This window comes from Camelus bactrianus, chromosome 16 (genome assembly GCF_048773025.1).
Source record: "Camelus bactrianus isolate YW-2024 breed Bactrian camel chromosome 16, ASM4877302v1, whole genome shotgun sequence".
Lineage (NCBI taxonomy): Eukaryota > Metazoa > Chordata > Mammalia > Artiodactyla > Camelidae > Camelus > Camelus bactrianus.
Window position 1 is genome coordinate 50,044,732 of NC_133554.1, and position 15,939 is coordinate 50,060,670.

General features: G+C 43.5%; 1 protein-coding gene across 2 annotated transcripts in view; it reads right to left on the reverse strand.

Moving 5' to 3' along the window:
• Window positions 1–737: 737 nt before the first annotated feature.
• The window catches only part of LOC105063926 (ABC-type organic anion transporter ABCA8), a 67,189-nt gene continuing 51,987 nt past the window's right edge, over window positions 738–15,939 (reverse strand). For both annotated transcript variants that reach the window (XM_074343559.1, XM_010948627.3), the window contains 16 exons: window positions 15,259–15,432; window positions 14,955–15,068; window positions 13,061–13,180; window positions 12,085–12,150; window positions 11,549–11,640; window positions 10,274–10,394; window positions 9,501–9,618; window positions 8,741–8,832; window positions 6,701–6,861; window positions 6,162–6,237; window positions 5,997–6,091; window positions 5,152–5,271; window positions 4,815–4,955; window positions 3,259–3,338; window positions 1,790–1,845; window positions 738–1,659 (listed from right to left, as the gene is read on the reverse strand). In XM_074343559.1, coding sequence (XP_074199660.1) covers window positions 1,561–1,659; window positions 1,790–1,845; window positions 3,259–3,338; window positions 4,815–4,955; window positions 5,152–5,271; window positions 5,997–6,091; window positions 6,162–6,237; window positions 6,701–6,861; window positions 8,741–8,832; window positions 9,501–9,618; window positions 10,274–10,394; window positions 11,549–11,640; window positions 12,085–12,150; window positions 13,061–13,180; window positions 14,955–15,068; window positions 15,259–15,432 — 1,725 coding nt within the window. In that variant the 3' untranslated portion in view covers window positions 738–1,560. The remainder of the gene's footprint in view (window positions 1,660–1,789; window positions 1,846–3,258; window positions 3,339–4,814; window positions 4,956–5,151; window positions 5,272–5,996; window positions 6,092–6,161; window positions 6,238–6,700; window positions 6,862–8,740; window positions 8,833–9,500; window positions 9,619–10,273; window positions 10,395–11,548; window positions 11,641–12,084; window positions 12,151–13,060; window positions 13,181–14,954; window positions 15,069–15,258; window positions 15,433–15,939) is intronic.

Genomic DNA, 15,939 nt, shown 5'->3' on the forward strand with positions numbered 1-15,939 from the left:
CCAGACCCTGGGTGAGCGTCTTGGAGTCACTGGGCTCGGATAGCAGCCAGGCCACGGTTTGGTGCTGTTATGGCCTCTGTCATGGTTGTCGTGGTGACTCTCTGGAGTGGTACTGATAGCTCCCTTTTGCAGCTGAGGGAACACGTTCTTCACTGATACTAGAACCAAGGTTGAACTTAGGTCAAGCTCTCAATGACTGCGCCACACAGCAGCACCTGCTGAAGGTAGGAACTGAATTGCATTTGCTGTTTTGTTCCCAGCACAAGGTGGATGAACAGACCTCGTGAGATCCGGGGCTCCGGAAGGGAGTCAGGGGAGGGGTGCTCTCCAGAGCAGAACTTTCTGGGCTGTTAAGAATTATCTGAGGCTCAGAGGGTCAGGGATTCCAAAAGAGAAGAAAGAATATGCAAAGAACTGGCAGGGAAAGCTCAGAGAATCATCTCCACGACTCAGAAACTATTGTTTAACTATATTTTACGTGTGGTAATCACACCCGATATTTTTAGAAGATTGTTCTAGGAAATGCTTCTGCTTGCCACCACTTTTTACTTCCTTGATTATGGCGTGGTGCTTTCTTTTTTTACATTTTGGTAGCACACTGATTAAGGCAGCAAACTAGCTCTCATATTAGAAATTATTTTCACTTAGGTATCAATGAATTTGAAATAGGAGGTAATAGGTTAATAGGCCAATGAGTCAAGAAAAAGACACACGAAATACATGAAATAGAAAACATATTTGAAAACTACACATATGAGATTTATTTTACATTTACCACCTCCTTGGTCACTGAACCTCTTATCACATTTATCAGTTTCTGAGATCAAGTGGCAAATATCCACAAAAAAATCAGTTATAATACAGGCATCTCTAAAGCCTAGATTTAAAAATACATGAATGGGACTCCATTGGTTTATATATAATAAAAAAAAGTACAATAAATTTCTAATAGCAAGTTTTTAGTTTCCAAACTATTGTTGTATTATTGATCGTGTTACCAGTGGATATATTATCAGATATATTGATCTCAGATATTATGACTGATGGTGTTTTAAAATTTTTAGCCATAAGAAAATACATTAAAATTTATTTCACAGAATGTAATACTTCTTGAGTTGGTCACTTAAATTCTTACTAAAATAATCAGCTTTATAAAAGTATCAAACTTCCAGAAGAGTAAGTACATGGACTTTTTAGTCTAGGTTAGAAAAAAATATTTTAAGGTTTTAATACAAGAAAAACCCCAAATTTGTTTATCATGCTCAGAAACTGAAACAGTTTTATAAAAGTAAACTTATTTATTCAGCATTATACAGAAAAATGGCTTCAGGGTGATGGGCAGAGACACGGAGGCCGTGCCCGGGAGGCGGGCTCAGCCACGTGCCTGTGTCCTCGCTGTCACCGCGCCTGCGAGCACCTGCTCCTCCCCTCCTCCCGCCACAAGAACCACGTCAGTGTTTACAATAGTGTCTCTAAATATATGACACCGATGCTGTAAAAATAAGTAAGTGTCTAAAAAACAACCACAGGCTTGAACGGGAACATAGGGTACTAGGGGTTTCAAGGCTCTTCCTGCGGAAGGAGCTTCCACTTCACGGAGGGGTGACGTTCCTCGTTTAAGTCATGCAGCTCCTGCTCCTTGGAGAGCTCCAGGAAAACCTGAAAGGGGGCCAGAAATAAAGAGACAAGGGTGGCACACTGCCCCCCGTGGCTCCACGTGAGGGCAGCGCATATGCACGCGTTACACACACATTCCACGGAGGCCGTAAAACCCCTAAAGCGGACGCACCTGCTCCAGGGTGGACTGCGAGAGGCTGTACTCCTCCAGGTCGAAGCTCCGCTTCACTGCAGAAGGATGGACGTGCATTAGCGACTCATGTATCTTTACGTCCAGGTGGTCTTACCAGTCAGCATACAATACAAATACATTTAAAAAAATCTTAAATGAAAAGGCTAAGATAATTATCATTTATGGTTTAAGCACAGCTCTCAGTTAAAAATACACCAGTTGGCGGGGGGCGGGGGCGGTGAGGAGGGTGTAGCTCAGTGGTAGAGCACATGCTTAGCATGCACAAGGTCCTGGGTTCAATCTCCAGTGCCTCCGTTTAAAAAATGTTATATTTCTAAAAAAAAAACAAAACAGCAATGCACTTACCTAGATTGGGGGGGGGGTGTCATGCCTGTATGTTGCACAGTTATTGAGGTGTATATTTAAGGGAGAAATGTTGCCAAGAAGGCTCCCTTACCCGCACATGAGCCAGGAAGGAGCCAAGAGGTGGAAGGAAGACACATTTTGAAAAGGGTCGTATCAGACGCTTACAGAGGACGTTTGTGGTTTCCTAGGGAACCGATACCCTTACAGGCCTCGTGTCAGAAAGCATGGCAGCTTGCCCCTGATTGGGTTGAAAACCCTTCTCATTGACCAAAATAGACTAAGAAGTGTCATCAGAGCCCGGAGAGGTGCCCAGCTGACTGGAAATACATCACCAACTGGACCAGGCCAGTACTGGCCATGGTGCCAATCACAGGAGAGCTGAGTGACCACATGGCCCAGAATGCTGGGGTGCTCAGCTCTGAGATTGGAAAGAGGAGGCCTTGCGGACCATGGATGCTGTGCACAGGAGTAAGAAGAGTCTTCTGGAACCAGGAGATTCAAATCTCTTCCTCAGGGAGGGGACAAGCAAGCAGAGGTGATCTCTGTGCAGTGACAATGAAAAGAGCAGAGGGAGGGATTCAGGCTAGCACGGTTCAGAGCAGCAGAGCTAACGGACTCAGATGGCGAGGGAAGCGTGACCCTGGTGGCGACAGGTGCAGTGTGGTCAGCTTTAAAGTGCGACAGATGCAAGACCATCTTAATGACCAGAAAAGAGGTCAGTTTCTCACTATACAGCCTAAGGCAATAAAATAATATGCAAATCCACAAAAAATTTAATTTTAAATATATATATGCATCAATGCCACAAAAGGAGGCATTCTCCTTAAATGCACATATAACTCAGTTTTGACTTGGGTTGTATCATTTTATATATATACAAAAACACGTGGGAACACCCACAAAGCAAAGGTAAAAATCACTCCATTAACCCTCAGACACACACACAGGCTCCCCCTCCCCCCGATCTAAAATTCAGTTTGAGAGCTTAACTGTTACATTGAACACATCACATCACATCCCACTTTCTGTCGTGCTGATAAATTATTTTATGATTTGGAATGATCTGCTTTCCAGGATCTTATTTCAAAGCGTATAGCTCTTACCCTTCTCTAATTTGAAGAAAGCTTGGGCTAGAGGTCGTACATCTTCCACTGGCAACTTATAGGCCATCAGAGACGGGAACCTGGGAGGAGAGGACGGGAGAGTGAGGCTCATGCCCCTGTGGCGGGTGGAAACCAACAGCAGCCATCACTCTGGTGTGGGGGAATGAATGAATGAATGAATGAATGAATGAGGGTGACTCCATAGTAATAAAAAAGAGGCAGATTACAAGGAGAGCTGGGAGACAGGAGAGTAAGACTCAGATCATTTAGGGTCCTTGTCTCTTTGGATGGAGACCAACAGGTCCAAGTGCAAATGAAATGTCGAAGTTTGCCAAAATCACCCTCCACCTACTTTTCTAAGTTGAACACTTGCTGCTTGACTTCATCTTCCATCCAGGCACTGCCATGACTCGGGAGGAAATCTAGGTCTACCCTCCAGAGAATTCATGCCTCCTCTCCCACCTCCCCCCGTCTTACGCACACTGCTTTCCTAACTTAGGATGGTATAACTGAGCCTCTGGTTAGGAGACTACAAATCTCCAGGAGTTCAGCACCAAATAATGTTCAGCAAAACAAATTTTAAAACATAATGTGTTTCTCAGAGAGATGTTTATCTTCCTGTCATTTGAAAATCAGGGAGATTTAGATTTAATTTCATAAGATACTACTTTGTGTATTTACGGGGCTACAGTTCTCATCCATCTCGTTCATTCCCTGCCCCTGTACCTTTATGAAATATTTAAAATATTTCTGTTCAGTTATGGGCTGCACATTGTGTCACAGCACTGCTTTGATATTTATACTCCACTGTAGAAATATATTTTTACACCTTGTCATTATGTCTTATTTCTCTTTACTGTTTTCTCCCCCAACTCCCAAATCACCTGTCTTCTGCAGTGAATTCTAGGTGTTAAAAATGACCCTACGTATGGATATGTATGGCTGAAACATTATGCTGTACCTCAGAAATTAACACGTTGTTGTAAACTGAACATACTTCAATTTAAAAAAAAACCCAAAGGTAGTCTTTGATTTTTACTGCATTGCTTTCACGAGAATTGTGCTATTACCAGACCTTATATAAAACTGGAAATGTTAATAGACTGGAAATAAAATAATCAGCTTTACATCTTACCTCTGCCACTTGTTAGCTCTCTCATGTGATCTAACCTGTCTATCAACCTCCTAGTCTTAAAAATAATCCATTCCATTTGTTAGGGTTCTTGTAAAAGCTAGGGTCTCGCAATGCTTTTTTGTGAAATTTCACTTTTCACTGGAATAACAGTGTCTACTTTGGAAAGTCTTGGTGTGGATTAAATGCGATGACACAAGACCAGGGCAGTGCCTGGCGCACAGTAGGACCACAACACAGGGTACATCAGCTTTCACATCAGCTCTGTCTTCTCTAGTCTACTTCCTGCAGCATATCCAACAGATCATTTCTTTCTTTTAGGTTTCCTTTCAGGCTAACGGTGGATTCAAATAACTACAGATCAATGAACTGACAGGGAAAAGGGGACATTTGGTGTCGGATCAAAACTGGCAACCACCGTTACCTTTCCTGCCGTGCAGCTTGGGGGAAAAGCCTTAGAATTTCACTGTGGAGGGTCTCCTCTTGAGTGGGGGTCTTCACCTTCATCTCCAGCAGGTAGTCCTTGCCATATTTGTTCTTTAGGTGCTGGATGGAACCAATACACCTGGCGGTAAGAGGAGGAAGAAACAGACATAGACTGCCATGTTCGAGACTTTGCACTTGCTGCTGGGGTCGTCTCAGGATCCCCCTGGTTAGACCCAGGTGCAGTAGCCCCAGCTGTTCACAGCGATCACTCTCTGTCCACAGACTCTTCCAGCTGTGCCCCTGGGGACCAAGCGTGGGCTGGGACGGGCACCCACCTCAGCCTTCCGGACACCATGATGGCCACGCGGTCACAGATGGCCTCGGCCTCTGCCATGTAATGGGTGGTCAGGAGGGCGCCCCTCTCTGTGTTTCTGAAGGTGGCCCGGATCGCCTGCCTAAATTGGCAAGAGAATATTTGCAGTCATGAAAGTCTTCTCATTAATCCAAAGCGGGCAGCATGACTGGGAATGTGCAGCAGAAGAAGAGTAAGCAGGGGAGGACTCCGAGAGGGCGAGTGGGATGGGGGCCGGCAAGCCAGGAGCGAGCAGGGAGCCGGGGGCACTGGAAGAGGCGCCTCTGCAGGAGGCAGTACTTGTGACAAGGGTGTGTCAGGAGAGGAAGGCTGAGCAGGGGGTAACTGGTGAAAAGGCTGTGATAAGGGGAACAGCGTGACACAGGATTCAACGACAGAGGTGTCGTAAGCTTGGGAAGAAAATAAAGGCACAAAAACATACAGGACAACACGCAGAATCCGCCCCCTGCACCGTCTTTACTACCGGACGAGAGTGACCGTTCTCAGGGGAAGCGCTGGACGCCGTGTGGCTGGTACAGGTGCACGGCAGCCAGAGGCCAGTCCAGCGGCTGTAACGCTCGCTCAGTGCACTCGGGCCCTGGCAATGCTTATTTTCCCTTCGGTGGGAAGTGGGTGGGAAGCAGTATTGGGGAATGACCTTCCTTTCTGTTTGTGCGTGTGCTGAGTACTGGTTTTACTAATGCTACTAAGAGTTTTTTCCTTGTCCACATGAAAAACAGTTTAAGGGACAATTTTTACAGGAGTAAGACAATTCAGAGATTTCCCGCAGGGCCTCTGCGCGGGCCGTGACCGGGGAGCGCCCCTTACCACATCTGCAGCTGCCCCTCGGGGTCCATCCCCGTGGACGGCTCGTCCAGAAGCACCACCGACGGGTTTCCCAGGAGGCTCAGCGCGAAGCACAGCTGGAACGGGAGGAACCGCGTCTGGCACCGACCTGGGGGTGCGCAGAGGAGCACCCAGCCCCGCTCCTACCTTTCGCTTTACTCCCTCGGATAAAGCCTTCACGGGGAGCTTCAGCTGCTCCTGCAGCTTGAGCGCATCTACCAACCTGAAGGAGACAGAGTGTTTCAGGCTTCTGGATAGCAAGGAAAGTTGATGGGAGAAGGGCCAGGCGGGACAAGCGTGGGGACCAGAGCTCAGAAACGCGGCTCTGAAAATGACACCCAGTCATCTCACACTGGCTGATCCCCCCCCAAAAAATAGCCTTTCTTTTAAAAAGAAAATGTAGGCACATTTCAGGATATCCAGATAGCTGCCCTATGGTAAATAGTTTATACTTAAGTATTAGTATTGTTGATAAATTCTACCAATGGTAAGTTTTTTCTTTCCATATTTAATATGAGGGAAAAAATAACACTTTGAAATCTGGGAAACCAGTTTTCAGTTGGAAATCTACCCAGTGTGGCCTCGGTCTGCATTCAGAGCCCCCGCCCTGAGCTTCCATGAAGGCCGGCCCTCCCAGCCGTCTCCCCATCCCCTCAGGAGAGAACAGGTGTGTCTCCCCCGTGTACCGTGTGACGGCGGCCAGGGCGTCCGCCTTCCTCAGCCCTTTCACGGCGGCGAACACCTCCAGGTGCTCCTGCACCGTCAGGCTGGGCCACAGCGCGTTCTCCTGGGGACAGTAGCCCAGGAACCCCAGGGCGTCCCCTCTACTGGTCCCTTTCAGTAGTACCTGCAGAGGAAAGTCCCCTCTCAGAGCCTGTGCTCTGGCTTTGTTTTCACTTCCTGCATCTTTCTCCTTACACACCTACAAAAGCTAGAGCATCTCTAGGTCCTGACTGAATTTAATCATCTGTAATCGTTTTGCATTGGAGGAAGGTTGTCAGAGAAGGAAAACATGAAAACGGTATGCACAACCTAATCTAAGCTGAAAAGTCAAATGTCTCACAAATGTGATGTGTGACCATCACGGCCAGCAATTTATACCCATCACTGTCAGAAAGGAGTATACTGATTTAATTACTCGCATTGAATTTCACTCATCGGTCAAACGTGTTCTGAGAACCGCCTGTGTGACAAATGCCGTGCTGCCTGCTTTGGATACAGTGAGAAATGGAATAGCCAGCATGCTGTTAAGGTGGAGTTTTCATTCCACGGAGCGTACCAGGCAATAAACAAATAGAGAAATGAGTACACAGAATACAGAGAGATCATAACAAAAATGGAAATATTTGGAGGCTGGGTTGCAGAATAACAGGGAAGTGAATTAGAGACAGCCTGCCTGCTGAGCGGCCATTTCAGCAGCAGAGCAAGAGGGCACCTGCCATGGAAAAGCCCAGAGGAAAGGAATTTGGGGCAAAAAAACCTGAGACAAGCCCGGGGGAGGGACGAAGAGCCATGGTTCTCAGACACAAGGCAGAGGGAGGCGGGCCTGGAGCAGAGTGAGGAAGGGGAGGAGGGCGGATCAGGGGGACTTGGAAGTCAGTTCCTGCAGCCGCCTGAGTTCTCGATGGGGAGATTTCCTTCCAATCACAGGGAGTGAGAGGTTGTTGAAAGGATTTAAGCAGGAGAAAGACTTGGTTTATAGAGCGCACACCAGCTGATCTGATTAAAGCTGATTTCATGACACCCAAGTCACTGGCTTTATAATTTAGATCTCACCTTTTAGAACATTTCATTCCGATACCCCATTGCACAGCTACCTCCTTTTTGCCCATGCTTGATGAGACGTGAAATCCTGAGTTAGGGTCCTGGCGGGGACTGCGTTGGAGGGCAGGCCCAGCTGAAGCAGCAGCCCCCTTCACGAGGCCCCGCTTTCCCCCCGGCTTCAGAGGGACCGTGAACATCTGTCTTCCCCCCTCTCTCTAGTGGGATATTTTTCAGTCACGTTCCTGGGGTCTTCTCCCTTTGGAGCTCGACCACCAACCCTCTTCCACGGTCGTTCCACAGACCTCTGCGCTAGAGTCTGCTCTCCGCCATCGCTGGACACGTTTTCCAGAGGTCTTACGGTTTCCTATCTTCGGCCATAGAATTTGGGGGAAAACGCTTTCTCTATATTTTATGTTTTCTCCCTCTTTGATAAGAGAACTCTTTTTCAGTTTGTCTGGTCACCTTATACAATTTAAATTGCATGTACAATTCAAGTTGAGCCATTCCTTGAAAACACTCCCAAGGAAGAATATATTTGTATAAAAATATATGTGCCAGTAGCCAAACACTTTGTGAAGGACAAAGAATATAATTGCTTAATAAGGTTTTTTTTTTTTTTAACTTTAAAATTCAAGATTAAAGCATGATGTGCTGGGCAGACAATGCTCATTGAAGGTGTAAATCCATGCATTTATGGTATATAAATAGACTCTGTGTGAAACCTGATATTGAGTTCTGATCTCATACTGGACATTCCCTCTAAATGCCTATGAAGGCATGAAAATTATCTCCTTTTAGTGATTACTTTTTTGCCTGCTTTAATGTGTTCATTTGTGAATGTATTATTCTGCCACGTTAATCACTAATGACCGAATGGCATTTTGCTGTGTAAAAAGTTTGGACATCTGGCAAATGTATTTTGCGTACCACTATATAATATATTTTGCACATAATTCACCTACCTGTCCAGCAGTTGGCTTTGTGTCTCCAGTTATCACCTTAATGGATGTACTTTTACCAGCTCCGTTGTGTCCCAATAATCCTAAAACCTCACCTGAAAAAAAAATAGTTACATTTAATATTAATTAATTTTAATAGTAAAATTGAGAATAAAGCCTAGTCTGAAGTCTTGCTATGTGACAAGCGTTATGCTATGTGCTTTGTATACAGAATCTCATGTAATTGTCACAACCCCCCTGAGAGGTTGTTATCATGATCCTTTCTTACGTACTGGGGGACAGAAGCTTCTAAGGATGAGGTTAGTTGCCTAAAGTCACGCTGATGGGAAGTGGAAAAGCCACTCCTGGAAGCCAGATGCGTCAGACTGTTTCCTGTGGTCCTAAGCCCCGTGTGATAATGACACAAAGCGAGGCCACCTCACCTTGCCGGTCAAGCCTTCAGAATGTGCTGGCACATCCCCAGTTAGTTCTCGTGTGAAAAGTAATGAACATCAGGAAATCAATCGTGTTCATTAAATAGAAATGTCATGGTTTCAGTGGTTCATTTTAATGCAACGCTGATGGCTTCCATGTAGATGCGACTAGGTCCCTATCTGGGGTGGGTGGGGTGAGTTAATTAATTTAACTGAGAAATGAAACATGTAAAAGGAGCTGTCATGGTCACCCTGCCGATGGGCCTGTGTGCGAACCAAGAGGTGGTGCCCAGAAGATGCTCATCAGGACCCATGAAGCTCTGGGAGGGCCCTGAGCCACTGTGTCTAACCTTTCCTAACACAGAAAGAGATGTTTCTTGTGGCTGTCTTCTTCTTCCTCTTGACAAAGCAGTGTTTCCTCTTCCCTGCATACTCCTTGCGTAGACAGCTGGCGATAATGACAGGTTTCTGTAAAAGACAGTTACATCATGTCATCAGACCTTAATTCTCTCCAATAACTTTGAGAATGCTCTGTCCTCCCACGAGGCTGCCCCCTCACTGCACACACCGGGCATCAAAGAAGACCTCTACTGGGCGACGTGTTTATTGGCCACTCCCATCCAAGCACTTCTTGCTGGAGAGAAGAGACCGTCGTTTTCCTCTCCTATAAAGGCAGTTACTCAGGAGCACACTGTTTTGTGCGGCTGGCCCGTCTCTCAGAACAGGAGCAAAGAGACTGGGAGAAGCACCAGATCATCCTCCACGTGCTGTGGACCAGACTTTGCCCTGAACTTTGAACAGTGCACTTTCTCCAAGAGCAGTGGTCACTTTGTTCAGTTTCTAAAATTCACAAGTCTTTTCTTGGCTTTTGCAATTTCAATGGCACCTCACTTTTTTTTCTTCCTTCCTTCTATTTATTTTAACAGACCAAGAGAACTAACATGACTTTTTGTCTGCTCCTTTTGTTGTCAAAAGGGCAGCTACCTATTAAAATAAAGTAGTGATCCTCATTTGTATGGATTAGAGAAACTCAGAAACGTTTGAGAATTAGACTTGTGGACCGGCCACTTTAACTGACCAACGTTGGTGTTAACTGAGGCAGTAGCTTCCTCGTGTGTTTTACCTCGTCCGAGTCTGTGGAGTTCAGAGCAACTGCTGTTCTCACTCTTTCCAGCTGCACATCCTCATCTTCCCCTTCTGGCTCTTCTGGATTTGGACACGCATCGCAGCTTCTTGGTGAAATTCTAGAGTCAAAGCCATCCATTGATCATTGACTTTGCATTTTTGTCTTTGTGTCAAGAAAAACTGCATCCTTTAAATCTCACACTTGAGTAGATTGAGTGATTAAAAACCATCATTGCAGCGAACCCTCCTCCCTTCCCAACCTCCTTCTTCGGTAAATGGTTTTGCTTTATTTAGTGACCATCACTTATGTATCTTTTGTTCAACTTACCTACAGAGACATTATTTTCTTTTCAAAATCAATGGGTAACTTAGTAGCTATTATCTGACCAAGAGTCTTTATTTCATAGCTTAGTGAAGTAATTTGGGGGGGGCACCCTAGCTTTAACCCCAACATGTTGGCATTAGTATATTTTTGTGGGGAGAATGGGCCCAGAATATTTGAAATCAAGATGGTCTCAGAAACACAAGTTAGACACTTGCGCTCCTATTAAGCCTGGCCATTTATTTGAAATATGGGTCACACTCACTCTCTCTTCCATTCTGTCTGGTCCCTGATACCTATAACATAACTCGTTCTACCTTCTCTTCCCTTGGCCTTATCCCCCATAAGGACCTTAGAAGACTTCCTAATGGTCTTCTTTCATCTTGGAGGTCATGCAACTATCTGTAAATTTAAAACTGATGTGCTATGGGACATGCAGAAGTAAGATGCTTATGGTTTCATCCTTGCATGGTGCAAAAAAAGAAAAAGAGTCTCCGCTTTTAAGTCCCATTAAAAACTGAAAGTCTATGATCTCCCAGTTGGGTTTCTCACCACCACAGGACAGAAGCACAGTCACTGCCGGCTTTGGCCTTTTCATCATGCTATTCTTCCCTCCTGGATTAGCAACGCCTCTTCGACTGTCAGTGTGTTCACGCTGACTGCTCTTTAAACTGAGCTGGCTGCATGTACCTCTCCCTGGTGCTGCACTGCGCACGGTGTCAGACAGAGCCCTTAACAGTCAGTGCTTCAGGTCTGTTTCCTCCACTATCTGTAATCTTCTTTGATTTAGGTACCTAGATCTCTGCTATTAATATCAACATATGGTTCCTACCCCAGCCTATCCTAAAGCACATGGTACCTCTCTGTTAATGGATTAGTTTATGTGTGAAAAAATATTTTAAAATATCGATCACTGGGATAAAAACAGAATCTAATCTGATTTCTCCCAACCTAAAGAAGGGATCCTTTCTCATTGATCTCTTTCCAAACTTCCATTCCAGACATCGAAGAATAAAAAGAAAGATGATAAAATGAAGGAAAGGCTAGGAACAAAGAGAGAGACACATAGTTAGAAACACTAAAAGAAAACTGTCTAAGGTCAAAAGTGAAGTAGGAATAATTGGACGTCTACAATGATATATTTGGCAAAATCATTACAAATTTCCAATAATCTACTTGTCAAATTATGAAGCTATCAAATTCATTGTCAAATCCTGTTTACAGAAACATTGGAAGCAAATATAATCATGTGATACATACTTTATGCCATTCTCCACAATAGTTACACACTGTTCTTAAAATTGGGAAGCATATTATCTGATCAACTGACCTTTACAAAAACATTTTCCATATTTTATAAATATCCCCACGGGCTATAGAGAGCTATGCATTCACCTGAATAAAAAGCTTCACAGTGTGTACAGGAATTAAAATGGTTGAGTATAGTGAAAAGACACAATTTTTGTTAAAGAAGAGTGTGTTCTTACAATTAGGAACACCAAGAATGCCTCTATACTTCCTGGTTCTTCATCAGAGATATAAAATGTGAAAAGCTGCAAAAGGAAAGACAGTGGTTCAACAGGCAGTTATCTTGTTTCATGAATTTTATCCACATGAATGTGAACGGGTCCACAGATTGGCCCTACCAACAGGTCCCCTGATTTCACCACGAGTATCAGACAAGGGTCCATTCCAAGCTGCACAGCGAGGGGGTATCATCTTTCCTCCCGAGGTCTACGAGACCCTGTGCTTTTATTTATTTAAATAAATTTAATGACACATTAATTAATTTATTATATTTTAAATTAATACATTTCTTGTAAATTTTTATTTATTTATTTACATGAAGCAATCGATTTTAGCCATTATTCATCCCCTGTGGGAGCGCTGTGAGGATCTGTGCTAGCCTCCCCACGTAGTAAGAGGGAGACAGGGTTCGCCCTTGTCGCCCAGGGCTTCACACATCTTCCTGTGCCCATTATTACTTTCATAGGATCCCTTCTTCCTTTCTCCCTTCCCGTGGATGCCTCTGCACCCATGCATTGTACCCTCCTTCCTTTTGTAGAAATATAGGTATCAGTCAGCTGGGAAGAAAAGGGCTTTTCTTCATACTGAGCGCTTCTCTGGAATCCTGGAAGCCCGAAGATTAGGGGCGTTTCATCGGCCTTTTTCTAAAGCTGAGCGAGCCCAGGGGGCGGCAAGGCCCAGAATGAGTGTAAGGGCTGCTCTGCTTCTCACCACCCACGGCCCCGCCTCCCTACACCTAAACCCCAAAGCCACGTTTTCTATTTCGGCTGAGCTGAGCACAGATTCCTATCGGGGAGAAATTCAACAAGCATCCACGAAGCAGAAGTCTTCATAAGCCACGTGCCTTCAACCTGCTGTAGAGCCCCAGGCCTAAGCAAAGCTTTCACCACTGGTCGCGGGTTCCAGAGCACGGGGACAGATGGTGGCGCTACTTACGTGGAAAGATAAGAACTCACAGCCAATTAATGTGGCGGGCGGTATTAAAAAGGTGACGGCATACAGAACACCGTGCCCAGAGTTATCCAGCAGAAATCCAATCACAGCCAAGATGGTGACCTAGAGAAAATGCAGGCATGCATGTTAACCCCTCTGAATTTCCATTTATGTTCAGCGGAGATGGTCACCTTGGAGATATTTCCAGTTTCAACTCCAGCCTCAAAAACCAAGTGGAAATTAGCATATCTTCACTGACATTTTCCCTTAGTGACTTAGCCAAATTCCTATGGCCTGTAGTAGACATCACTGGATAGAATAACCTAGGGATCTGATACAGAGAATATTCTAATTATAGAAGGGGAAAAACTTGGCATATATATTTTTTTGACATAGAATTCAGAATATTAGATAAGCAATAATCATAGTGAAAAATTGAAAATGATATATAATAGGAATAAAGCGACAACAGCCAGCAATGAAGGAGGATTTTTGTTAACCATACCAACGGAGAAATAGAAGCATTTAACAACCCGGAGTAGTTTAAGTAGAAGTACTGAAATACAAAATTCAGGACTAAGAGAAAGTTCTAGGTGTACCTGAAGCTCTCAGACTTTTAAGCCACTGAAATGACTTCCTAAAAGTTGCACTTGTAATTTCTCTGTATTACAAGCCGTAATCTTTGTTGCTTGCAGAATATTCTTCCTAGAAGTGTGCCTCTGAGCATATTTCTTTTCTTTACCATAAGCTTCATGGCTCCCCACATCCAGTAGAATAACTTGTTGAGCACATTGCTGAAGGCCAGCATGGTGTCAAACATCCTTTATTTTTTACCAAAAGCAGACCTTGTTTTCCATCCATGTCCATGCCAGATTATCATTAGTTCCTAAAAATAAGCCTGGATTTTTTCCCCTCTTCATTTCTGTTCACCCATTATCTCCATTCATCCATTATTTCCTATTTGCATCATCATCTTTCTTCTCTGGCTTTTGAAATCTTACTCTTTTGCAGGTTTCACTTCCTAAAGGAAATCTCTTTTTTCATTTTCATAAATGAATCTCTCCCTTCTCTGCCTTTCATACACTGCTTTATCACTCAATTTTATAACAGACTTTTTAAAGATGGAGGATACCCCAACAATCTTTTCTGTATCACTCTGTTTTAATAAGTAATCTGTTTACCTTCTGGGCTCTGCCTTTCAAGGTTGAAACATTTATATTTTCCTCCATTGTCAGTCATAGTTTGTGACACATGGAAGCCACCAAATGTTTGTTGAATTAATAATTTACTTTTTGGCATTTTGAAGTGACAGGAAGTTATAACAGATTATAATCATAAATTATACATATTTCCCTTCTAATTTAGATAAAATCAGCATTGCTTTGTGGAAACAATTCTCAGTAGTTTGGAGAAGTAGTTTCTAGCTTCACTTTGCTAGTAACAGGATTTGTAATCTTGTATAACTCTGTAGAGGTCTTTGAGTTTATTTCCTTTTCGAAAGAAAGAAAGAAAAAAAAGAAAGAGAGAAAGAAAGAAAGAGAGAAAGAAAGGAAGGAAGGAAGAAAAGGAGGGACGGAAGGAAGGAAGAAAGAAAGAAAGAGAGACAGAAAGAAAGAGAGAAAGACAGAAAGAAAGATAGATATAGATGGTTTCCATGTGTCCTTCTAATAAATATTTTATGATTCTGGAAACACTGGGCTACATTTAAAGAACTGCAAGGGTAAGAATAGGAGGAGAAAAAGATGCAGATTTTCAAAAGTGTCCATGTATAAGTCTAACTTAAAATATTTTAGACTGTAATATTAATTTATCATTCTGTCAAGGGCAAATTTTACAGTATTAGCTCAGAATTGTATATTCAATATATAAAATAAATGTTCCCAAGAAACAAACTTACAATGTAGAAGCAAAAGGACCAAATGCCACTATTTTTTCTCCCCTTGCGAAAAGTGAACGAAATCACATACATCAAAAAGGTAAGTGACGTGGCGTAACCAATAGCACACGGGATCTGAAACCAACAGGAATGTTAGGTTTAGTTAAAGACAAAGCAATCTAGGGCAACATTTAGGATCTAAAACACATCACAACACAGGGTTCTACATTTATTACAAGGTGAATATCAATGGAAACTATTTGCATCTTCAGATTTTCCAAGTAAATCACCCCATGAGATTTGTTTTGTGAATACTGTCACTTACTTGTATGATCCGATCTACCGTTTTAAATATAGAGTCTTGGATGTTTAAACCATGGTCCATTAAGTACATAAACAGGAAGATGAGGCAGTACACTGGGACATCCACCAGCGCCTGCCCAAACCAGTACGCGGAAGGGAAGAGCCCCGACGTCCGCAGCTGGGACCGAACCTTGTTCTGAGGAGGAGACAGCGAAGACACAAAGGGGTATTTCAATGTGAGGTTTAAGGATGTGGATTACATAAGGAAATATTCAAATAAATTCTGTGTATGTAATAATTCTGTATCATGGCTACGAATGTTACCCGGACTAAGGATTAGGAATAGTTCGAAACATAAATGGTCAGTTTGCTGCTTTAATTAAGAACGACATTCATCACACACCTGTAGAGATAAAGACCTCAGAATAATCAAGGGATTAACACTGCAGTAAACAGAACAGTGATTAATGACTTATGAGGCCTAGGGAGTGGGGTGGGATGCCTGATCTAAGCAGCTGACTTCCCATCAGAATGATTCTGCTTTGGCCCAATATGAAGCGCTCTCTCTCTCTCTCTTTTCCTCTCTATTACAGACTATATATACATGTTATAGAATATATATATCTATAGTATATATCATAAAAATATAATATATTAAATATACTTTATAAATTATTTTTGTTAAAATTTATAAATTATGAAT